Genomic DNA, 25,475 nt, shown 5'->3' on the forward strand with positions numbered 1-25,475 from the left:
CTCGCACGAGCTCAGACGCCACGGAGAGTGGAGAGTGAATTCCTACCAACTGCCTTGTTTTAGAAAAGAGATAATTTTGCAGGATTTCCAGAGAACACAGATTTTTATATAACTGATTTTAACAGACCTTTTTTCAACCTGTTATCCTCACAGGGACTGGAAATAGTGTACCATAGGGAGCGTGGGATGTCTCTCTGTGCTACCGTAACCTTTACTGAGCAGACACCAGGCTTGCCAAAAGTGCTAAAGAAATGTGTGCTTCCACTTGGCTGCTGTGGGACATTTACTGCATTCACCTTTACTATAAAACTTACACAATCACCTCATGGGTTCACATCAATCAGAGGGAACAGAGAAGCAAACATTTTCTCCAACGTGTGCTTTAGAGGTGTGGAAGCTGTTTTTTGGGGCAAAGGTGGCAGGAATCCAGGGTGAGGCACTAGCCTTTTAAGGAGGCTTCAGGATAAAAATCATGGAAAGCAAGACAGATACTACAGTAAAGCAAGAAGTTTAATTATCAGTGGAACTGATAAGATCTGGTTTCCGATGGGGGGAGTTTTGTCTCCTGGTTGATTTTGCAGTATGCAACAAGCTAAAACTCTTAAATGAGGCTCTTTTTGCAGTTGGGGCACTTGCAATTTATCCTATTGACTTCTCTAGGGACTGGTAAAAGATAAGTTCACACTGTGTCCTTTTTCTCAGGAAGGGCACTAATGGGGTCAACTCCTTTCCACCTAGCTGAGAAGAAACATGAGGGAACTTGGTATCTTGAGATCCCTCTCCCTCTGTCAGACTTATTTGAACACTGCCTTAAGCAACAGGTTTGAAAGCTAAGAATCACACAAACACAATGGCTTCAAAAGCCTTTTCTCACGAAAATAGGTATAAAACCACTACTGAACAGAAGGGGCAATAACATCATGCTTCACGCTAAGTCACTGGCCAAGGTCTGCTGCAATTTGTTTCTTCAACTGGAGTGGGATGAGGTTCAGGAATGATGTAACTGTTATCCTTTAAGGAAAACATGATTCTGAAGAGCACGCGATGGGACTAAAGCCACAAGCTATCCAGGATCTCTGTTAATGATGGTGCTTCTAAAGGAGTACCTAAGTTTAGTCTTCTGCATCCACACACAGCTCTTCCATAAGCGAGCGGCATTTCAAAAATGCCATGCATCCAACAGCTTCCACTGACTTAGAACACCCCCACCACAGCTATGTTAACATCCCTCCCCCTGCACTGAGAATGAACTTGACTGGTGTGAGAACACAGACAGGCCAAGCAGCCTCCACCACAAGCCTAAGACCTTCCATGCCCATGGCATGCATCAGTGGGACACTTGTCCTGTGAGAGGCAAAGTGGTACTCAAACCACATTTGTATCTGCCTCTTGATGCCATCCAGTAATGGCTACTTGACTCACAGGCATTTTGGGCACTAGTAATGACTTTCAGATTGAAAGTTGAATCTGAATTTCCCTCTTATTCAGTGTAAAAATACATATTTTTCCAGGAAATGGTGAATATCTTCAAGAACAGCATTACTTAGTATTCCTAACATCTGCTAACTGCAATGATTATAGAAAGGGTAAAAGAGCACTTACTTTCCCAGTGGATTTGACTCCTTTCCAAATGCAGAAGAAACATATCACCCAGACGAGGAGGAGACACAGTGCTAGATCCCACTTGATAATACCAATATCTTCAATTCCCGAGGACAAGCTCAGTACATTGCGCCTGAAAGGAAACAAAACAAGAGAGAGATGCAGGAGCTCAGCTGATGCAGACTCTGGTTGTGCTGGCTGAGAGCACAGGAGGGTGTGCAGGGCAGCCGATGCACAGGCAGATCTCTGACCTTGGAACACTGCTTGCTAAGTCAGTGTGGCTTATGTGAGAAAAGCTGTGCTTTGCAACCCTACATCTCCCCTATGTCCGTGGGACTGTTTTGTTCAATATATTCCACAACGTTTTAAAATTTAAGCTCTTTTTAGCAGCCTTTGACCACCTCAATATGAGGAAAGAAAGTATTTGCTTCCTTGATGGTCCAAGACCACCTCACGCCAGTGCCGCAACACACCCCGGCCCTGAAGCCACCCAGCAGCAGCACATCATGTCTCCATCATGGACACTTGCAGCTGGCCTGTAGCCTCATGTTTCTCCTCCTTTTCACTTCATTAGCAAGGCTGCCACGAGGAGGACAGGAAGAAGGGAACACTCACGCCCCGCAGCTTTGCAGGGTGAAGGCTGGAGCCATTACCTATTCTCCCCTTGGGGCCCCCCCACACAAACACTGCCCAGGCACCACCACCTGCCCTCAGCACCCCCAACACGGGGTCTTGTTTAGCTACCACTAAATATTTGGGAAAATTTATTTCCTCACTTAGAAATTCCTAAGCTGTGTCTTAAGGGAACAACATCCAACCATTAAAATATTCTGGTCCTGAGGGGGAATATCCAGTTAGGCTTCTCTCTTCTGGAAATTGCCATGGCTTTTCATTAAATAGTGATTTAAAACTGTTTTTTTAAACTTGTTCTCACACACTGGACAGACATTGTTGTACTAACACTTGCTTCATTTGTCAAATACATAAGAAAGAACAAACTGTTTCTTACTGTTCATTGAGCTAAAACTCCTTTGCAAATGAACCTTCCAAACTGAAGAATTTCTGCAAGGTGTTTTTCAGTCAAGGAGTAGTTTGACCTCAATTACAAGAAAAACGCTTTGCCCCAAAACTACAGAAGTGAACTTGCTACCTAAGAAATTGTTAATTTAGTTTTATTTTCAGGCAGCTAAAAAAATCAGGCACTTTCCTTCACCATAGTCATGGAGAGCAGAGCCCAGAACAGTCCAGGTGCTGCACCAGGGTCAGGCCCACATGTGTGGCGTGCACAGCTTTGCGTGTGGATCCAGTACAAGACAAACCACTGTGGTTTGGTTTTCCTCTGAATTAAATTTTTTTTTTTTTTTTTTGCTATTACCATGGAAATAATAGTAAATGAAGTCGCCAATGGAAAATTTGCAATCAGTTTTTGGAAAAGCCCTGGATCAACCAGTTTAATGGGACTCAAACCCTCACCCATCTGTTTTTGCATCTCTGTTTGCCAACCTCACTTGGATTACCTGTGACTGTGTTCTCACACCAAATGCATTATTCTCTCTGAACGTATGTGTATTTTGTTATGGAAAAGGACTAATGGCACCAGACTGGGTAAGTCTGCCCTAATCAGCACAGCTATTCAACAGTTATGAGAAACCCTTTGGTAATGAATATTTGGCATAAAGTTGCAGTCCTGCTTCACCTGAACCTAAAGAAACAAAGGAAAAACCCGCTGTGCGTATACAAAAGAAGAAAGTACATTTATAAGATGACAAAGTTCAGCTGCAATCTTCTGTGGCTTTTTTAAAAATAAATGGCAATTTTCCAATCGAAGTGGCAGTTCATATTAAAAAGGCAACCTATAGAGTTGGCTCTCAGGAAACTGCGAATAATTAACTGCAAATGCCTTTTGGAATAGGGAGCCCTACTAATGCATTCAGCTAAGACTTCTTTGCTTTTTATTAGGGAACTAAAAGCAAGTGGTCATTCTCTCCTAGAGTTTGCTCCAGCAATTCTTTCAAGATTTTTTGGAGGGCACCCCAGTGGGTTACTGAGAGCCAGATATCTTACTTTTCTATGGTGAGGCAGCAAGCACCCTAAGTGATGTGCTGGCTTTCTCTGTCCAGGGTAATCCCATCTCACAAAGACCAACTACCTCAAGGAATCCACTCGGAATTACCAGAGGAGCCTCAGCATTAAAAGTGTTCCATGAGTTCTAAGCCAATGTATTTTTGCAGAAGGAGAACTCAACCTGGTTTTGTGATACCCTGTAAATTCAAGCTCAGGAAGGAGCACGAGCTGGGCTGTGCTGATACCTCTTCCGTTTTGTTATATAACCCACTGCTGCTGAGATTCAGCCAAGCCCACTCAACTGCCTTCACACCATTTGTGCACAGAGTTGTTACTAATTCTAATTTATAGTCCCGATGCTGTCATTAACTGTCACTCATATGTAATCAATGGGACAACAGGCTGGGGCTGAGTTTGTTGTAAACATGAGCTCTTGACCCTTGTCCATACACTAATATGCTCTACTGGTGTGCAATATGGAAACGTAACAGGAGCTGTAACTGGCTCTAGAATATAAACAAAAACAAAATGAAGAGAGTTATGCAACCCTTGAAGGATATTTCAGCTCATTAATCAAGTGAATGCAGACAGGACCTTTCGAACCAGGAAAGGTGAAGCACTCTTTCACATTGGATGGACAAGAATAATTAACCCTGAAGTAGTTGTAGAGAAGACTATTAAAAGGAGAATATGAAACAATTTTTAAAACTCTCAAGTTTGCCCTCAAAGGCAGAGACAGCTGCTCTAGATTTTGTTTAGTTTTTTGTGTTGCTCCTTTTAAGATTACATGCCGTTAGCATGTGATGGGCTTTCTTGGGATTTGGACGAATAAAGTCTGCTGATTACCAAATATTTATAAACACTTGGCCAGTACCAGACAATCAGAGGTTTTGTTCAACTATAATTATCCCATTACACTTATCCCTTATGTATTAATATGTGTGTAAGCCCTTAAGGTTTTGGACTTTAAAATAAAATCTTCAGAAATAAACCTGAAGCATGTGATACCAAGAGGTAAGTCTCCTAATATAAAGCCTGATTTGCTTAACCCCCTTTTATTGCTGCTCAAGCAAGCATGTGATTTGCACAGAACATTAATTTAAATGAACTGAAATGTCAGGCTGTACTATACATGCAGCCAGGCTGAGAAGTTCAACATGAAGAGGTTAATGCATCAATGTGGTCAATTATATCCTGGCAGCATTAGTTTTACAAAGCAATACTGATGAGGACACTATATAAATGTCCCACAATAAAAATGGCATTGGGTTTCAGAAACCAAATACTCACAAACCCCTGAATTAAACTGAAATTAATCGTGCCACAAAGCAGATGGATATCTTCAGTTAAAGACTAATTATTTACCTGTCCTTTCGATGTGGGTAGCTGGCTGGTAGCCAGCATTGTCTATGATGGCAAGCGACCTGAAAGTTCTTAAAATTATTTTTAATTTCAGAACTATAAAGAATAGTAGCATGGCTGGGGAAAAAATGGGGATATTAAATGCATACACCATGTAAAAGCTATGCTACTTCGATTACAACAGTGCTGCGTGATCTCTGCCCTTACTTTAAGACACCAACAGTTATTTATGCAGAGAGAACAGCTATTTTTAATACTTCTCCAAGTGCCATGACTGCTGAAGGCAGCTCACTCTGTTAAGGACAGTTTTGCCCATGATGAAACAGTGAGTTATGGGCAGTATGTCTGTACTAGCAGGATTATTGAGCCAAACTCCTCCCTAGTGTGACTCCAGGGAAGAGTTCAGCTCAAGATGTTTAAAATTGTTATTTGAGGACACAAGTTAAAGTGGCTGCAAAGTGCAAAGAGAGCACGAATCACTGAGCAACCTTTGCTCCAACTGTGCTACAGATACAGTGAGGGCACGATGGAGGAAAGGGAAGTGCTGTGAGGATCAAGGATTCGTCATCCAAATCAAAGTCAGGCACCTCCAACCTGACTACATCAGGTTGTGTGTACAGGAGGATTTTGTTCAGCTTGCAGAGGAGTTTTCCAAAAACAACCTCTCTAACAAGACTTTCTCTTAGAGGAAAGTTAACTAAAAGCTCCAGCTCCAACATGCTCCCATGTGGGGACATGGTTTCCCCAGCCCATGGATAGGCTGCCTTGCCATAACACCCTTCATTGCATACCCGCCGTGTTGTTACCCATGGAGAGTTCTGGTGTTCCTCTGGAGCCCTCACTCTTTTTTTTACAATCCCCTTCCCCACTCCCAGCCCTATTCCTTTCTGCTATGGTATCTTCAGTCTCCCGAAGTGAACATGGGGCCCCAGGGAGACAGCTCAGCTTGCAAATCTGTGCATTCCACGAAAAGGAACTTTCAAAGTAGCAGGACAATCCTGTGGCCACTTCAGGAGGCTGCCCCCAGGTACAAGAGAACCCGTCGGTAAAACTACTGCACAAAACTGATGATGAACGCAGTGCTTTGGACGTCCTGGGGGAGCAACTATTTCAGGGGCAACGCTGTGGATCTCTGCTTCCCCTGGAGGCCTTGAGGAGACCTTGGAACATCCTACCAAGCCAGCCAGTCATTTGGATTCAAGGTCTTCAGTCCCCCAAAGACATTGTGGGAGAGTCCAACAGAGTAAGAGTAAGAGTAGCTTCCTCTTCTACTGCAACTTGCCTCTAAGTTCCCCTAAAATACCCACAGGTACCATTTACCAAACATTTTCCAACTTTCTCCATATTTACAAGGGAGGAAGTTACCTGGGAAAAAAACTGTCCCTTAATATGGAAACACAGTTCTCACAATAAAAATGACTGCTCTTACAGCCTGAACCCCATCCCTCATACCAGCCACCAGTGCCTTTTGACAAACTGTTGATCCAAGATCCAATCTGTCCTTTGTATTTTGACTTTTGTGTTACAAATTTTAGCACAGTTCATAAGACTATTCTTTCTAAACCTAACGCATGCCAAATATCTTCAGCATGAACACCATTCCTGCTGGGGCTTTGGCTAATGCTTATTTTTAAAAATAGAGAAGTAGGTACAAGTTGATCAGGGACAAAACTGGACTTTAAACATGCTGAAAAAGCCAAGCTGGGCCAGAAACTAATTCTACTCTTAAGTAACTATATGAGCAAGCCTCTCCACCCCCCCCTCCAAAAAAAAATTATTGCTAAGGTATTTGTAGATCCTTTGGATCCTACAGGTGTCTTCCTCTGCTGCTATGTTTTGACACTTATGTAAACACACAGACATTTGAGGTCGTGCCTGTTCAGAGATCACATTATGCAATATGATTTAAAACTTGAAAAATAAAAGAGAAATGAGAATAAGAAGCTTAGGACTGATGAAATTCAGGCATCTGGCAAACCAGTCTCCTCAGAGACTGCAGAGAAAAATGATGTAATGAAGATGACCTGAGAAACCTGCAGTACAGGACAAACAACGTTCACCACCTCTGTCAGATTTATTACTGAGCTTAAAACCCTGCTGTATTATCAGACTGAGAAGTGTTATAGTTTCACAAAGTGTACTGCAAATGCTAACAGTTGGGGAAGAGGCAACCACAAAGGTGATGATTTGTCACTGTTTCCATAGTAACTTCTGCTATCAGGGCATCTGCAGTGACTTATTTCTGTTCTCCTGCTGCACTCAGAGAATCCCAGCCAAGGAGGAAACAAGTTTTCTTCCAAACCAGAAGCTGCACTGAGCTTTTAGGGCTCCCTGTATGCTCTTGGATGAAGACAGTCTAGGATGAAGACACCTAACACCTCCCTCCACCACTCCCAGACTTAAATCCAGAGCAATTTTCCTATCTAACACTCCCCGTTAGTCTTCCATAAAATCTCAGGCCCTGGCATGCCACCAAAGCTCACCAAAGGCACCACAAAGAGGGGGGTACTTACTCCCAGAACTCTGTGACAGGAGAGGTGAAGTTAGTGGCATTCAGTGATATCCAAAGTGTTTTGTTCTTCCTGAGAGTGTCTTCCACGCAGGTCGGCGTGTTCCACTTCTGGTGGCAGTGGGCCCACGGCAGGACGCTCTGGAACGACTGGAACAGGTAGTAGAGTCCCCAGGCCAGGATCACAATGTAGTACACGTTCAGAAGGGACACAATCACTATGGAAGCATAACCAATTCCTGGCGAGAAGGAGAGAGAAAAGAAAAACATGCAGACGTGGACAGCTGCTTCTTCCCAAGGCACCTTGTGATCTTGTGGAGCTGCTGCTATTCCCATTGCATCACGGATTTGTATCCTGCTCTACCATACTCCTGATGGAAACTCAACTCAATCACACGTAAGCACTGACCCGGCACCATCTCTGTTACTCAGGGATGAGTTTCTGGCCATGTTTTGCTGACATTAAAGGGAGGTCTGCAGGATGTCTACCCAATGTAACACTAAACCAGCTATTTCAAGTTCTAGTAGAAGGAATTCAAGGCATCATGCTTTGCTCATCTGGGATTTACACCATCTCACTTAGGTACCTATGTGGGCAACCTTATTCTTGCCACACTGTCCCCCAAACAGCTTCCTTGGTAGCAGCTCAGCTGGGCAGCCCCTGCACCACTCGGTTACCTACTGGGTAGGCTGGGCTCAGTCTGTGTGCAAAAAACCCCCCAAAACAAAGACAGTCCTTGAATGAGTTAACAAGGAAAATTTTGAAGGAATCAATGGGAAAGCCGTTGTTTCTGCCCCAATTTCACTTGTGTAAAGGAAGCATTGTATTTGTGGCTCTTAACTGGATCAATCTCTGCTTACAAAGTTTGCCACTTAGAGGCAAAAAAAAAAGGATTTCCTTAAAAAACTTAGAGCAGTCTCTTACAAGAACCTATGAGGTTCCCTTTCACATCACTCTGACAGCTATTCCAGCACTTGGGATACCTGCCTCCTAGTTTACAGTTTAAAACCTTGTGGTAGCAGGAGTCTTTACCACCAGAGATTATTTTTATGCCAGGTGGAAACAAGCAAAGCAAGTGCTATTTATTCTGTAGATTTGCATTTCCTTCAGGATATACAGCTAGTCACATTAGCTACACTTATGGATGCCTGGGAGATTGCTATTTAAATAAGGAACATTCCTTCCTCTTAAAAAAAAAAAAGGCTTCATAACAGTGGAAGGAGGAGGAATAAAATTAAGCTAAAGAAGCACAATTACATCAGCTTCAGCAGTGTTCTGACTACTAGGTGGGAGTGTGAGCCCTAGAGAAAACCTCCACTTCTGCCTGGGGTGAAATAAGGGGAGAGAGATGCCTAGAACAGCAACAGTGGCAGAACTAGGAACACACCAGTGCCCACTCTTTCCAAATGGGATTTGAACAGTGCCACATGTTTAGTGTAGTTACTCCAAAGGATTCTGCCTGTGCTGTCCGACTGCAAAGGGCAATCTACACATAAGATAGGCATCCTTGCTCATTTTTCTAATCTGTCTTTCATTTTTCATTCTAGTTTACTTCCAGAGCAGCCTCTGTATTGTTCCCATGAGTGGTGAGTCAGGCAAAGGCCCTTCGGTAACAACACTCCTGTTTGCCAGGAGCTGCTCAGTTATGACTAAAGTCCGTTTCCAAAAGTGCTGTCCAGGTTTTGGCTGTATCAGTAGCAGAGGGATGATGTCAATGATCAGCTTTCATATGGCAGGGGGATTTTGATTTCCAGACCAAAATAACGTTTCAAAGACGGTTTCATTAATGCCATCCAGCTTTCCAAGGCAACACTTTCTCTGATACCTGTAAACAAAATGTGCAATTGCCTTTAAAAGGCATAATATTCAATTTCTTTCTTGCTTACTGGCAGTTCTGCCAGTTAACAACATGATAGCGTCAAAATCAATATCTCACTTTGTCCTTCAGACTCTCTGACTTCTACCTTTCCAGGAACCAATATCATACCCTAAATTACAAGAGAAATAGCTGAATTAATGGACATGAGGGGAATGGTGTAGTTACATACGGTCTACAGAGGTTCTTTAAGCAGCAAAGCACAACAAGATGTACTAACCAGTGAAAATAGGGCAGATCTTTTCCCAGCATGTAATTCCACCTTCAGAGGTATACTGTCCTAGCACCACCTCCAGGAAAAACACAGGAAGACCTCCCCCAAACAGGAAAATGAAATAAGGTATAAGAAATGCACCTGTTGAGAAAATACAATAGCACAAAGTTGAGATGAAGTGAGTGAACTTACACAAGGTCATCTAAAAAGTGGGAACAGGCATATATAAACAAAGAAACATACTTGATACTTTAATATCATCATACAATAATTTTATTCTGGGGTATTTTTGCTCATATTCTCTGCAAAAAGAATGGGTATATGTTGGGAAGGGCATTTTCTTACCTCTTTAAAGTGAAAATCTGCAATAACAATGGCAGATTGTTAGGCACCAAACAGTTTCACGTGGCTCAGAATGCTCTTATTCTGAAATCCCCTGGTCTGAATTGATAGCCTATCTTTTGGTTAAAACTCAGACTCAATTGTAGCAGAAAAGGTTCATTAGTACAACATTTTAAATTGCTGTTGTTTTTCCCTAATGAAGTTTTAATAAAAACTATCAAGTAATAAAGCAATCTCTCCTGAAGACTGGTGAGGAAGGCAGAAACCAGGTGCATGAATATTCTTACTAAAAACTGGACGAAGGCACTGAAAAACAGTAAGCACAAGGCAGACAGATTGACTCCTGAGAAGGAAATAAATACTCACCTCCGCCATTTTTGTAGCAGAGATACGGAAACCGCCAGACATTGCCTAAACCAATAAATCCACCTGCCACGGACAGCAGAAAGTCAATCTTGCTCGCCCACTTCTCCCGCTGGGGCGGCTTCCCTTCTGCCTCATCCTCAGGCCGTGTCCCCGGGCTCTTGCCGGGGGAAGGTTTGAGGATGTCCTTGTGGAAATCTTTCAAGCACTGAAGCTTTTCCTTTGTTGCCATATTTCTGCTTTCTACACAGAAAAAGAAGAAAAAAAAGAAAGGGGGGGGTGGTTTATTAAACAGTCTTTTCCAGCAGAGCTCTCTTAACACTGTGAGAACTGTTTAGACAAACTCATTCAAAAAAAAACCAGTGCTGTTTATCAAGCTGATGTAGGAAAATACATCTGATGCCTTCACTGACCAGGAGAGACAAACCACCTCTGAACTCTGGGGTCACCTCTTTGCTGCCAATGAAGCACAGAGGACAGCAAAGCTTTGACGCCACTTGCTGCTGCAGGGAAAAGGTGTCCCAACACTGCCTACTGTGGAAGCATCAGCACAAAGAATTACTGAGCAAGTGTCTCATGCTACTTCCATGACCAAAGTAAGGTACAAATCACTGCATCTGATTCCTTCTCAAACATTTACATAAAATACAGCAGAACAGTAAATCTCACCTTTCCAGATAAAACCCATTCTGTATTTCCCAATAACCCAAGCAGTCCTGTATCATTTATTGCCTGCCATTTCCATTCCCTGAAGTATTATAAAGCTTTCAGAAAACTATACATTCATAAAAACTGGAATGGAAAGTCATTTGTTCTAATAATCCTGCAGGAACTGAAGGAATCTTTTCAGTTTATTCCACTTTCATAACTGCACTGTTTTCCCTTGACATCAGTAAAGGGACAAAACCAAGCCTTTATATTCAATTATTGTGTTACACACACCTATGCAACTGAATAGTTTGCCAAGGATGATGGCTCCTTAGTTAATTAAAAAGTCAGTGGCATGAGTCATACCAAATCATAGCTGGAATTATTCTAACAAGTGCCCTTTTACGCAGGATTTTCTCATGAAAACAATTTAGGAATAACCTGTAGCTTTTATATTAACTCAGATCTCAGGCATACGAGGCCAATTCATTCCCCACATAACTCAAGTGACATTATCTGGATCTGACCAGTTACTTTTGCATAGTGTTTTATACTGAAATTTTCAGCAGAACCAGGTAAACCAGCAAGTTTATTCCAGACCACAACCATTCCCTGCTTGTACATGTCATTAGGAGTGAACAGTCATAAAAAAATTGTGCTACAGATTATCCTGTTTGATAGCTGCAAGGTCCCTCATACCTGTGTGCTGGTTTTGATCTCTAACCTGATTTAGCTTGTGGCGGTGACCTGAAGCTTGAGCTGACATTAGCTCTGCAGGAAGTTTTTAATCCAGACATGATTCTGAGATAGATATGCATCATGGTGCTTGTAAATCTTTCCATCCGCCACGGAAAGTTTCAGAAGGCTACACTGTCACAACCCACTGCAGCTCGATACTCGCCCAGTGGCATATTGGTGGCCTTTGCAAAGGAGGTAAATTGCCTATCAGGCCATGATCTATAAAGGGACTTTAATCTCCACAATGTTAATCATTATGACTTTCTACTGGTTTTTAAACAAGGCCACTGGCGAGTGCACAGAGGTGACACGAGCATTGCAATACCTCGTGGTCAACAGCAGAGAGAGCTCACAGAAGGAGAAAGCGAATCCCAGGGAGATGGACCATCACTACCCACTGCAGGGGGATGAGGGCAGGACACATATTCCTCTAAAATATCTCCTGTTGGTCACTGTTAGAGACATGGTATGAGATAAAGTAGTGCAGTAACTGAATAAAAATGGTAGGGCCAGCTCTATAACAGCCTTTAGTTGCTTTTAGGACTTAATTCACAATAGCTAACTTGAGTTGTAGTATCATGAATGGAGATTAATGCAGGTGGCTCTGAGAGGGATTCACAGCAGCCTTAACCTCCCCAAGACATCTGCATCTCACTCCAAGCCCCACACAGGCACCACCCTGCATAATCCCCTGGAGTCATCTCTTGAGGGAGGAAAAAAAAAGCGTATGCAACTGCTTTTCTTCAAAGAGGTACCTACAAGGTGGCTGATGTCCTGTTCTCACTGCAACAGCTACCAGGCATGGAGAAAGCACTATTCCACTTCCTTTTGCTATTTGTGCTGTTTGAATCCCTATCTTTCATCTTGGATGTCATAACCATCAGGCAACAGGCTATTCTGAGCTGAGGAATGGAGGGCATTCGGACCATCTCATGGAAGCTGTTCTTCATGGGGGTTGTTGAAACACTCATCAACAGGAGAAGAAAGTGTGTAAAAGAGAAAGTGTCTCACACCTAGTGTTTAGTGCATACTCTTGTTTTACAGACAACTTCTTGGTGAACTGCTGGGACAGCCCTAAACCTGCTTAACAGGGCACAGAGACATATAGATTCATAGATCTCTGTGGGATTAGGTTTGAAATAAGAGCTTAACTGCTCCCCATGGGGACTGATACTGGAAATACTCCGAAAGAGAACACTGGGAACACAGGCTCCCCTTATGTCAAAAAAACCTAAGGGGACCTACAGCATTAGCCACCTCAAAGATTAAAAACTCCTCAGGACTGCAATTTTTTGCAATCTGCTTTTATCTTGTGACACAGAGTTCTTTATTTTTCTGCCAGCTCTAATCCTCTTGCCTGCGGATTTACTTTGACCCAGGTGTTAGTTCTACCCAGAGTCTGCAAGGCTGACCAGTCGATTGCATTCTGTAAACCCTGACTCTCCCTGGGACAAAGTGATTGCCCTGTGGTTTGTCCCAATTACCTGCACACACAGAGTGAAATGCTGCCTTTCCAGACTCCTTCTTCGCAACTGAGTGGAACTACATTTAAAAAAGGGGATTTGTAATTTGTCTCAAGATACCCCAAATTAATGGCTGTGCTTGAAAAACCCCATTAAGTGAGCAATCAGTTTCACCTTAGCTGGAGCGTGAAGATGGATCATGATCTTTCCCTTAGCCCAAGAGCACAAACCCTCAAGGTTACGGTTGCTTTCTGGGGTGGCTGTTTCACCTTACGGGTGCCAGGAGATGGACCACCACAACTACGGTGGAAGTCACCAGCTCTCAATAGCGGGGCACAGTACAATATCCAGTGCCTGCACAAAATTAGTAACAGCCCAGTTTACTCTGTTTAGACTTGCTAAAATCCCAATTGTGTTTCGAGGGCCGGCAGCTGTGGCTGGCAGGCACGTACCGTCCACCAGTACCACAGGGACTGTCGCTAAGCGGCCACCTGGGACTGCGGTCCCAGCCCATGTCACGTTCAAGGGATGTCGGATTTATCCCCCTTTGCTGCCAACCATTGGTGTCCACCCAGCCATTCCCAATTACAGGAACTGTCTACAAAGGCTGCAAGGGTGGGGGGTACAGGCGATTCTCCTTGGTGAAGAAAAGCCAAGAAAATCAAGTTTGTTTAGTGAAAGGCATTGTCTTTTTCCTTAATGGGGTTGGAGTTTCATTTCCTTTAGTTATGTCCCACTGGGTGAGGTTAAAATGGCTCTTGAAGGAAATAGTCTGACAGAGATGCTGAAACAATATGTTGTCACCGCCCAGGTCAGAACCAGAGAATAATAGGTTATTTTTACTGTATCACTTAGTGTGGATGGTATCCGAGATCTAAGTCCATCAGATTACCCCAAGGAAATATATTGTAAAAAAATGCTCTTACAACCAGAGAGTCCAAAAGGAGTGATGCAAGTCTGAGGCATATGTTTGCCTCCCAGAGACACACGTCTGCCTTCCAGGAGCCACATCTGCCTGTGAGAGTACCCCCTCCAGGAAGCTTCAGATGGCCCCAGGAAGCTCTGGCTTCATCTGATGAACTTAATATGGATAAACAGAAAGCAGCAGTCAAGCCTGCTATTTACAGTGTGCCAGGCTGAGCACAACCACACTGCAAGAGCCTGATCTGAAAGCAAGGGGAGAAAGGATACAGACTGGGCCAGGCCCAGATTCTGCTCTCACGTACACTGGTACAAACCCACGTTAACAGAGGATGGAGTTACCGATTGTCGAACTGATGCTGGTAAAATATGGACAAAACACAACAAGGGAGTGTGCATGGGCACTGTGCTTCTCAAGCATCTGCTCACCTGTGCCGCCAGGAGCACCTCAAGGGTGCCTCTCCTTCTGCAGCAGAATCTGTGAGTGTCCCTTGCTCAAATTTCCTTAGGTGAAATACCCTGTGCTAACCCAAGTCCTTCTGCCACCCCCTATGACTGACCAGTCCTTGGTGTACAGCTGAAAATACCAAAGGACCAGCCATAAGTGGAGAGTTTTCACAGCCAACTTGGCTTGGGCCATCCCCTGGGCTGCAGAAATCAGATCTTCACACGTACAGCCTACATCTCAAATAACCCATACCCTTTAAAAAAATACTGGCATTGAAATGTAATCCTTCATAACGTGCAAAAAAAATGAGGAGTAGGGGAAGGAGGAGGCACTGGACAGAGGGGTCAGACAGTGAGCGATGCAGGTGGGGAAAGGCACCAGCATGGCCAGGACCTGCTGGTTGTCAGAACAGACACAACTCACATTACTACTGAACCACTGATTTTTTTTGAGAGACAACCTGCAGATTACACATCTGAAAATACACTGTGATCAGTTTCTGCTTTGGGATTACAGTAATGATCAGCTCCAAGCTTCTTACAGCCGGACACAAGCGACCAACGCATGTCAAAACCTTCCAGGAAGAGCCTTGAGGATAAATCCATCATGGATGCTATCTCATTTAATACTCTCTAAAAACTGAGTCTTCCAAACAGTGGTTTTCCAAATGTTGATGGAAATGGGAAAATCAAAGTGTGCCTGTACACACAGATACACATGTGTAAATATTTAGGCATGGTAAAATGCAAGCCCTATCTTGCATCTGAACATCAGAAACCACAGCAAAGCAGACACTTCTCCTTTGGTCAATTCATATAAACTTTGTCCAAAGATTCAACATACTGAAGTGGTGACTAGCATGCTAACTGAAAATTTTTTTTTCTAGCTTCTTCTGTTAGAAAACTAAAAGCACAATACATATCCAGAGTACTTCTGACCTTGATGGGAATGCTGCCTGAGGAATGTCTGTATGGCTGTCCTGTATGGACTATTTTTGCAGTGTGATATGTATCACCACTACTTTTGCTTGCAAGGAACCTTCTCTACTAGAGTTCAGCCTGTGCAGACTGTATGTCTTGAGCTTCTCAGTGCTCTTTCCTACTCTTCTGCCTCAATGACTTTTGAGAGACATCAGTTTACCACATTATAATTAATTTTGCCAACCCTGCTTAAGTTCACTGCCTCTTTAGATATTATCATCTCTCTTATTTTTCTGTCATTTTTTGTTTTGTATCTTGCAAAGTGAAGTCAACCTCCCTTTAAAAACTGAACTTTCCTAGATCTGCCAATCTACTCGTGGATTGGTTCTTTTTCAAATTATTATTACTTTACATTCATATTCATGAATATTTCAAAATTAGCTGCCCTGATTGCTGGATCAGAGCTGCTCTTCAAATAAACAGCTTTCACTCTCATTGAGAGCAATGGAAAAGCTGCTATTGATTTCAACAGTAGTAGTATCAGGTCCCAAATAAAACTGCATTTATTATGTTTGGCTCATTTCCTAGGATTACTTGGAACTTTGAAAGCTGTAATTCCTGATGTTGACAGCTCTCCCTCCCTCCTGGAGCAGTGTGGGTAAGCCAATCGATACATGATTAAAATAAACAGCCCCTTGATCAAACTTATGGCTTTAGTGCAAGTCTTTCTGCTCTGCAGGAGAAAAAGCCTTTATGTTTGGCAGCCCTCAAGGCCACACCAGTACCCAAAGAGCACCTGACTTCACTTATTGTCCTTAACTCATATCCAAGTCCGTTCTGCTTCATTGAACAAGACACCTACATTTTCTGAAAATAATACGGCTCCCTTTACTGCACACACTGCCTCTCTTCTTCTTGAAAGTGCCTCTAAAATTTCCCTGAATTACAGTTCACTGTTCTGTTTTTAATGGACTCCTCTTTTTCTGATTACGTTTCCCTGGGTACAGGTGGTTATTTAAACATCTATCCATTTTTGCTTTCTTCTTTCTCAGTTTTCCCTTCAACTTTCTTCATCTCTCCTTCTCGCTCCTTCATCATTTCCTTTTCTTTCACTATGATGCTTTTTTTAGTCTTCTAAGATTGACTGGAAAATCTGCTATTGAAAATTTTCTAAGAGCAAAATGCACTTCTTTATAACACTGGAGTCTACTCTGAAAGGAAAGCCCAGGTCTTAATGCAATTTCTTTTTCATCAGTTGTGGTCTGGACAAAAGATATCTCTTTTTCCTACATGCTTTTTTCTTGTTGGTGTTTCCATTCATGCTCTTCAAATAGGCACCATGTCACAGCACTGAGCTGTTATAAAATCCTGCATCTTTGCTCAAATTTCAGCAGCAGAAAATCTGCAGTCACGTAATACTCTAGATGCTCATTTTGTTCTACTTATTTATGTCAAAGAACAAAGCAGTTAGAACTAAACCCAGAACAGGAGGAAATTAAAAACTCCTTTCCTGTTGTGTGGGGTGGAAAGGAGGAAAATTAATACCCACAAACTCCAATGCATTTCAGAGGGAACATGACCCTGTCTTTAAACAGAGGCTGAAGCAAAAATAATGCTTCCCAGCCTCAGGGATTGAGCCTGATTCCCAGGGAGATGGCTCAGGGCAGCCCTGGCCCCCACAGTGGTCAGTGAGGAAGAGCATGAGAGGCAGTGAAGTAGGGGACTGGCACACTGAGTCACATCAGTTGCAACTGTCCTCCTGAAATCTTTGTGGGCACAGCATCTCCTGTATCCCAGTGAGAAACCAAGTGACCCCCCCTGGAGAGTCATGATCCTCCTGCTCTGCCCCCTCCTCAAAGAAGAATGCCCAGGGGTGACTCTTGCAAAGACAACCACGGGGAAGGAGAGCATAAAAGTAAGGGTTGGCAGAGGCAGAAAGAATGAAGGGAAACTGCTCGTCCTTTGTACACTGTATTGGTAATTATGTGGAGGAGAATAACCAGTTAAAACTTGGTTTTGTTCACGTGAAGCCAACTGCTGACCTAATTTAATGCCTCTGGGTGTGCCAGCTCACAGCCTCCTGACTGTCAATAGCCTGGAAAGAAGCACCAGCCCCCCGCTGCCGTCCCTGCCTGCTCCCTCTGCTCCACCAGCTCTCATGGTGTGAAAATGGAAAAACATTAATTTACTGGGTGACACCACCTCTTGAGGCCTTTGTCCTTATGACAGGGTCCTTAACAAAATGCAGGAGTATATCCACGTGGTGTGGCTTTCCAAGCAAGATGGGCATTGTCGAAGAAGATTCAACGAGCTGTGCACATCCTCGACTCTTCAACCACCTTATACCCTGCAGTTACACCTTTTGACCAAAGGAACAAGCACTGTCATATTTCGTTTTCAATTCTGAAGGTCTGCTCTTGAGTGGATTGCAATTCTCCAGCAAGTCTTAGTGTCAATTAAATTAGTTCTATTGCCACAAGTAAACCACACCAAAATCAATAAGGGACGTCCTTCATCCTGCTATAAAAAAGGCAAAAACCTTAAAGCTCACAAAGCTTATGAACTTGACCAATCAGTGGTGTGCACTGTGCCTATTGAATTTTTTGCATGTGATTAATGGCTTATTGATCCTGTGTGACACTTCTGCAAGGCACTTACAACACATGATAATGTCAGATAGCAACCTCTGCAAGCTACGATAACCGAGCTGTGCCTCGGCGCAGGAAACAGAAACAACAAAGTAGCCATTTAGTAAAGCAAATGTGCAATAAGATGTATGAATTCACTATTCCATAGTAATTTTTTCTGGGGGAATAAATGATTTCACCCTCGCACGGGGGGTTTTTTCAGCTAATTCCAAATTCGGCCTTAAATTTACTGAGTTTACCAATGTTAATGTTCAGGGCTTTCTCGTAATTGAAGATTACTGTACTTTTTCAGTATGTTTTCTAAGTAAAAAACAGATATATGTATAGGATAACATGTTTTTGGAAAAACAAGTAGAGTCTTCCATAGCTAGTAAGGGCTTTGATCAGCTGGTGCTGTATCTGCCTAGACCACCTCCACACAAAGCTGGAGTTGTGTTTTTATTGCCTCTATCCATTCAACTTAATAACTGAGGACAGACTTCTATCTCACCTGTGGCAGCTGTTTAAACATGTCACCCAGTAACTTATTCCTACAAATCTAGATCCCTGCACCACCGGTGCAAGAGAACAATCCTTTCTTCTTATTTGTTCCCGTGCCCCATATGCATAACACCTGATTTTTATTTTTTTTCTAGAATAGAGTAATGGAAGGAAGAGTTGTGCAACACGGCACCGTGGGTGGAAAACAGCCAGCTGACCCGTACCAGGAAAACAGCTATTACACGCACGCGATCCGCAGCGTTAGTCCCATTACAGGGCTATAAAACCTGAGCCAGTTACAAAGCCCTGAGGGCTGGATCAGGAGCACTAAAACTTAATGGCAAGAGCGAGCTACTTTTGATTTTAGCCTTGACTTCTCCTCCACACTGGCAGTAAATATCAGCAAAAATCAGACTCAGTGACGGAAATGAGCTGTAATCTTTTAAGATGTGGAGACACAACCCTTGTTGCTGAACCAGGGGTACTCAGGTGACTGGGGTGCTCGGCCAGGCCTTCAGTCACCAAAGATTTCCTAAGCACCCTGAGGTTTAATTTACTGTTGTTGTTTTCTTTTCTTCAAGTAAAAAAAAAAAAAAAAAGGAACAGAAACTTTCAGCATATGAAGTTTCACACAGGAAATGAAATCGAAACCACTGATACAGCAGCGCAGAACAGCACGAGGGGGTTCTGCAGAGGATATGCTAAAAGAAGAAGTGGCAAAGCTGGTGAACAAGCTCACTGAGAGCCCAGCTTTGCAAAACAGGTTGGTGAACTGTAGACTTTCACACACACAAAAAAGGCGAAGCTCTGTAGACACTATGATATTTATTTGCTTTCATGCAGCTGGTGCCAGGTGCTGGCTTGCACGGCTGGACAATGGCATGTTTTGTTTAATCCCAGAACAGCCTTGGCTCAGTCTCCAGCTGCAGTTCTGTCCTCTCAGCTTCCATGGCTGTCCAGAGCCACTCACCATGCTCCTGGAGGGCATTTGAGAAGGAATACTGCTATGACCTACAGGTCTCTCAGTGGGCATTATTTGATCAAAATCACAATTTTTTGATCACTACTCATCTGCTTTGAAGTTCTGAGTTGGAAGGAAAACCTTAGGCATTGACCACTAAACCAATACGCTTTTAAATATCATGTGATTCACACTGGTTCCCAACCAGAGGTGTATTTTCAGTTCACTTTTGCCAGGGCCTCTAACATCAGCTTTCACAGACCAAGAGCTGTGCTTGTTTTTATGTCAAGAGATACGAAAACCAAAGAGTGCCAGAACAAATACTTCACTTTTCCAAAGAAACTAACATACAAACCACTTCTGCATACCACAGTCTGCAAAGTGCAGAGCACACACCAAGCACGAACAAAGCCCTGAGCCCACACTCTACTTGGACAAAAACCCCACAGAATTCACCCTGGAATTGCTGCCTCCAAAGGGAATTCTGTAAGAGCAAAGGCTGACTCCAATACAAGAAACAAGCATCTGCAGTCCCACCTTTATACCAGGGTCAATCCCACTGGCTACAGGTACTTGTTTTCTCTGTTGGCTTTTGCAGGTAAGCTTCCCCAAATACAGCATGACAATATAGGAACAGCCTGAGTACTTTTCTCCATCTCTTATCTTTTCAAACAAATGCTAGCTGATGGTTTCACTGCAGGTTGCTTTTATAGCCCTAGCTTGATTACTGTAAACTCACCTTACTCCTGTTACCAGCTCAAAGCTGAACAGTTGAGGATTTCTCTTAGTGCAATTTCACCTCAGTGAACATGCTTACATTAGATACCAACGTGGCACATTAACCTTTAATACCTAAAGCTGTTTTCATCATGAGTACAATTGTCTTTCATTATTTGCTAATTAGGGACAGGTGGTAAACTGTTTGCAGTTCCACTGTAAACGATGGGCACCTGACAAACAGCTGAGATAGCAACAAAAACAATTCATATGTAAACTAAAGGTAGAAAGTGAGAGACTTCCTTTCATTTACTTGGCTGAATTTTGACTACAAAAGCTACATGAACTTGTGGTAGTTTTGCGGGAGAAACCTCGGGGATTCAAAGTCCAATGTATTGCTTTCAATTCCTCATGTGATTACTATCTTCCTATTAAATTTGACTTGTAATCTATAGCTTGTATACTGCACAGAGTGGAGAAGAGGGGACCTTCAACCTTATTAAGCAACAGCATCTTCCATTCTACGTTTCCTCTACATGGCACAACACCTTTTTCACATTTGAAAGAGCAGTCCTCTACATCACCTACGGAGGATCTGTATGAGGAGAGGGTATTGATTTGGTTACAGAAAAGGGAGGGCAGCAATGAAAGCAAGTCTGTCCTGTTAAATCTCAATTTTAGAATCCTGCCTTGCATAAAAAGGGATAACAAAGGCTTTTGGTTGGTCATGTTTAAGTCTTTCCACAATCCACTATGGTAGCCCCATTTGTAAACTTTACTTTTGATAGAGCCTGATGGGAAATAAGGTGTTTGCATAAGCAATATACTTCTTGCTGATAAAGGAGAAATACCAAGAAAAAACACCTTATCTTGTCAGACTTGGAAGAGCAACCCTATGAAATTATTCTCATATTTCTTTTTCCTAGCAAGGGAATTTTGGGGTTTTTTCCCCCTAGAAAAGCTAGATAATTGCTGAAAATTCCCTAAGCTGACGTGGTGAATCTGAGTGCAATTTTGCTTGCTTTCATCACAATTAAAATAACACTATTCTGACAAAGGGTGTTTTTTGGCCAGCATATGGGGCAACCCACGAAAATTTGCTACCCAATCGAGCTCACAGATGCCCCTCTGCACGTCCAAAGCTCTCTGGCAGACAGCTGCAGGCTGGGAAGGCGTTTAGCTGAGGAGCAGATGCTCTGTGCAGCATTAACTCCCTCACGTGGTTACAGCCACATGAGGAAATCAGCACGTAACGGGCACAGCGAGGGCAGTTGGTGACTCACTAAATCCTAAACACCCCAAAGCTCTCTCCAAGGCTGCTAGAGAATGGGATTTGTAACTGAGAGGGGGAAAAGATGATTTTTACTTTTTAAATACGTATTGTCCTGACATAATTATGCATCAAACTCTGCAACCGATAACTTCAATTGGCACTTACTGAAGATTGGAAGAGAACTTGAATGAAATCCTTGTAAAAATTTCAAATAATTTCAGAGATACCCAAATTTCACCTACTAATCTCACCTTTTTTCACACCTTGATTTTGCACCCATGTGAGTAAAACCACTGTCACCTCACTGACCTTCAGGAGTTCACTCCTGTTCTATGCTGGTATGAATGACTGACAGTGACAGGGAGTGAGCAGTTAATGACATTCACAGTATCATGGCTGAACCGGAACAGGAACTGCATAATAAACAGAACCATAAAGTAATTCAGGTCAGAAGAGACTTCTGGAGGTCATGTAAGCCCATCTTCTTGCTCAAAGAAGGGCCAGCATCAAAATCAGACTGGTTTGCTGACAGCCTTATCTGGTCAACCTCTGAAAATCTCAAGTGTGGAGACCATACAGTCTCTGTGCAAACCCATCCCATTGCTTCACTCCTCTCAGGGCAAACTTTTTTTCCACATAAACAATCTCAATTTCTCTATCTGACATAGAAATAAGATGAGGAGGAAAAGGGAAAAGAGGATTAACACAAAACAGCAAGACAGTACCAAATGGAAGGCTCATATTCTGGTGCTGCACACATACAATACAAGCAGCTGGAATGCAAAAGGTACTGAGGGGTGTGAGGTGAGTGACAAATGGGTAAGCTCCAGGTAAGCACAAAATAATCAACAGTCCCTGGTGGCAGCATATCACACAATACTCATTTTATTGTCAGATTAAAACATATTCCCTTAAGAAAACCAAACAAAAAACCCTACTGAGTGCTCCAATGCATGCCAAGCAATTATTGTTTTCCACAATGTGTCCTGTGACTCACTGTGCCACAATGAATTGGCATATGGTGCTCATTCAGGGTATATAACTCACACATTAGCTCTGAAGAGCTAATAGTTACTTGGGCTGTAGTTAATTTTGGGGGTTTTTAATTTCCCCATGGCAATGCAATAAATGTCATGCTTATTATTGTATTATTATTATTTAAAAAAAAATGTTTTTAGCGGCAGGCAAGTGTCATTAACGCCTGAAATTTCTTGTATGCTACGAAAATCAATTCAGACAAACTCTGGCATGCGAAAGCACATAAATAATTGGTAAATACTACCTGTGGTCTTCTGGGTCCAGATCTGCCTGATGTCAAGAGCAATCAAATCCTTTTTGGCTGCAAAGGATAGGAGGGCACTCAACACCTTGCAGAAGGCACTCAGTACCTGGCAAAAATCAAGCTTTCTGTGTGCCAGCACCCCATGAAAGAGCAAACCTTAGCATGTGCAACAGAAATGGTTTTCTTCTCTTGCAAGGGAAGGCAACCTCCAAGAGAGACACAGAGCCAGCTCTCTGTAGGGTGACAAATACTCTTCCTGTCGGGAAAAGGGGCACTTTCTATGGTCACGCGGCTTAAAAAAGAGCTTTAATTCTCTTATCGAAAGAGATATAAGAAGTAACAGAGCATCTGTCTTTTGGTGAGTTTGCCCAAGAGCAAAAAAAATCCTATTTTTATCACAGAGAAGGCACCAGAGATACTTAAAATCAGGGACTGAGTAGTAGCAAAAGAAACTGTGTGCGATTATAAGAAAATTCTTCTGTAATCAAGATTACTCAAACGAGCCCAGGCTGTACCATGACTTGTGAATATGACCAAGAGAACATGACTCCAGAGGGCTAATGGAGCTTTCCACCATACTGAGATGATTTAATGGGGGTGAAAACCCTGTACAGGCAAGGTCTATGTAACACTTGTACACATTTGACACAAGTCCACTGAAGGCAGTGCTATTCATTAGTAAAAGTGGATCAGTAAGATGGAAGTGGACCTTTGGGATTTCACCCACACAGGGACTCAGAGCTACAGTAGAAGTGCCACGGATTTCAAAGTCAGCAGGACTGATTCCTGAACAAGGAGATCTCACTTCTGGCATTATCTACACAACGATAAAGCAATAGCAATGCTACTGGAATCAACAAACTGGAATAAGTCAGTTCAGAATTAGATCCTGCATTTGTATGTCTTTGAGCTAATTTCACAGATATCAAACAACATTAACATCCCAAAATGTGACTTGGAAGGAGAACATAAACAAACATCTCAGCCTGCAGCTCTATTGCTCCCTGATCCCTGAGGAGGCAATTATTCCCTCGGTGGTGTCCTGTATAGCCCAAATGCAATGACTGCCAATACAAATATTTTATTCCTGTGTTTGTGCTTTACAAAATGTGAATTTGGACTGTGTGGCCTCAGGTGTTCTCTTCAGTGTTTAACACAACAAGATCCTTAGCATGAAGAGTGATGGTGAATAAGGACCTGTTCTGCTTATTTCCTCACTTGGAATCTCCTGAACCGTTTACTTGTATGGGAGACAGCTGAAATTGTACCTGAACTAAGACTGCCAGCATATGACCTTTCTTTCACTGCTACTCTGTAGGTTCTTTGCTAGTGGTCACAAGATATTCTCCATCTCCTCAGAAATTTCTTCGGTTTATTCAAACATTGGTTGCATCTCCCTCACCTACATTCCTCTGGGGAGAAGTACATAAAAAGGGCAAAAGTACATAAAAACTAAGTAGAGCCCAGGCCTTTTTCCAATCAAAAGTCATATTCATCTATGCAGAAATGTCAAAGTCTTCATTTCACCCAAGGAGATAAAAACAGTGTTTAGATAATAACACCTTCTCCTCAATGCAAAGACCCTCTCACCAGAGAAGGAAATGCTGCCCTTGTCCAGATCCCAAATATTCATTCTCTTGTTGGCTAATTCATGAGTGTTAGCTAGATTTTCATTACTGAGTATTATTTGTAGCTGCTGTTTTCATGAAGGAGCTGTAATAAACAAGTGAGATTTATGTTCTTTTTTTAAATTGCTTGAAATAATTAGCACTGTTAAATTTAGACTCTGAAAAGCCTACTGATTTCTCTATTTTTTCAATACAGAAGCTACAAAGCAATCTACCACCACCAGTCAGGCCTGGGCCAGAACAGTACGCACACCATATAACAATCAAAATGTTATTATGAAATAATCTAAGTTCTCTAAACAACCTTTTAAAAGTAAATGAGGGCTGTGCTGAATTAAATGTTTTAACAATTGCACTTTGTGTTACTCTTCTCGAGTCTAAATGCAGACAGGACTTTGTTTCATTGATATTAGTGTCTGTACGGGTGCAAATAGGCACACTGGACCTGGACCATGCTGGTAAGCTCAATGGAAAGCAGGGCCAATACTGAGACCCAGACCCAGATCAGAATTTTGCAGCTGACTTCCTAGCTTGATGGTTTATACTGATTATTTATACTGCATCTAAAGCCCTGACCCACGCCAGACATTCAAATACCAAACTCGGAGCTTGTGGTTTGCCCTCATCTCTGCATCATTTACTTTTTCCACTCATTGCCCCTCAACCACAGCTTGCTGTATTGACAGTCCAGATACTTATTTAGAATAAGTAAACATTTTGCCCTCTCCAACCCAATTTGGCCATTTCACAGCCAGTGCTGCACTTCAGAGCCTAATCCAACAAACCTGCTTCAAGACAGCACCGAACAAACAACCTCTAAAAAGCTTTCCACTCATAGTTGGGGCTTTTTTTGGTTGGTTGGTCAATCAGTTCTGTGACTCATCAGCCTTACAGTGTTTTTCTTGGTGCAGGTGCCACGATCTTGGCAGTCCAGGTTTCCTCAGTGCAGTGGGAAAGACAAGATGAAGTACCAGGGGCCACGACAGAACTTGGCCTTAACAGTTCTACAAGAAGG

The 25,475-nt window shown here is 42.7% G+C and overlaps 1 protein-coding gene across 7 annotated transcripts in view; it reads right to left on the reverse strand.

The window, feature by feature from the left end:
* Positions 1-25,475, reverse strand: part of SLC6A6 (solute carrier family 6 member 6) — a 57,196-nt gene that overhangs the window by 22,727 nt on the left and 8,994 nt on the right. For 5 of the 7 annotated variants that reach the window (XM_032699367.1, XM_032699364.1, XM_032699362.1 and 2 more), the window contains 4 exons: positions 10,337-10,576; positions 9,635-9,769; positions 7,542-7,776; positions 1,603-1,735 (listed from right to left, as the gene is read on the reverse strand). In XM_032699367.1, the coding sequence (XP_032555258.1) occupies positions 1,603-1,735; positions 7,542-7,776; positions 9,635-9,769; positions 10,337-10,565 (732 nt within the window). In that variant the 5' untranslated portion in view covers positions 10,566-10,576. Of the gene's footprint in view, positions 1-1,602; positions 1,736-7,541; positions 7,777-9,634; positions 9,770-10,336; positions 10,577-22,832; positions 22,890-25,475 lie in introns of all 7 variants that reach the window. The other 2 variants (XM_032699361.1, XM_032699363.1) reach the window with 1 other exon arrangement.

This window comes from Chiroxiphia lanceolata, chromosome 11 (assembly GCF_009829145.1).
Source record: "Chiroxiphia lanceolata isolate bChiLan1 chromosome 11, bChiLan1.pri, whole genome shotgun sequence".
NCBI lineage: Eukaryota > Metazoa > Chordata > Aves > Passeriformes > Pipridae > Chiroxiphia > Chiroxiphia lanceolata.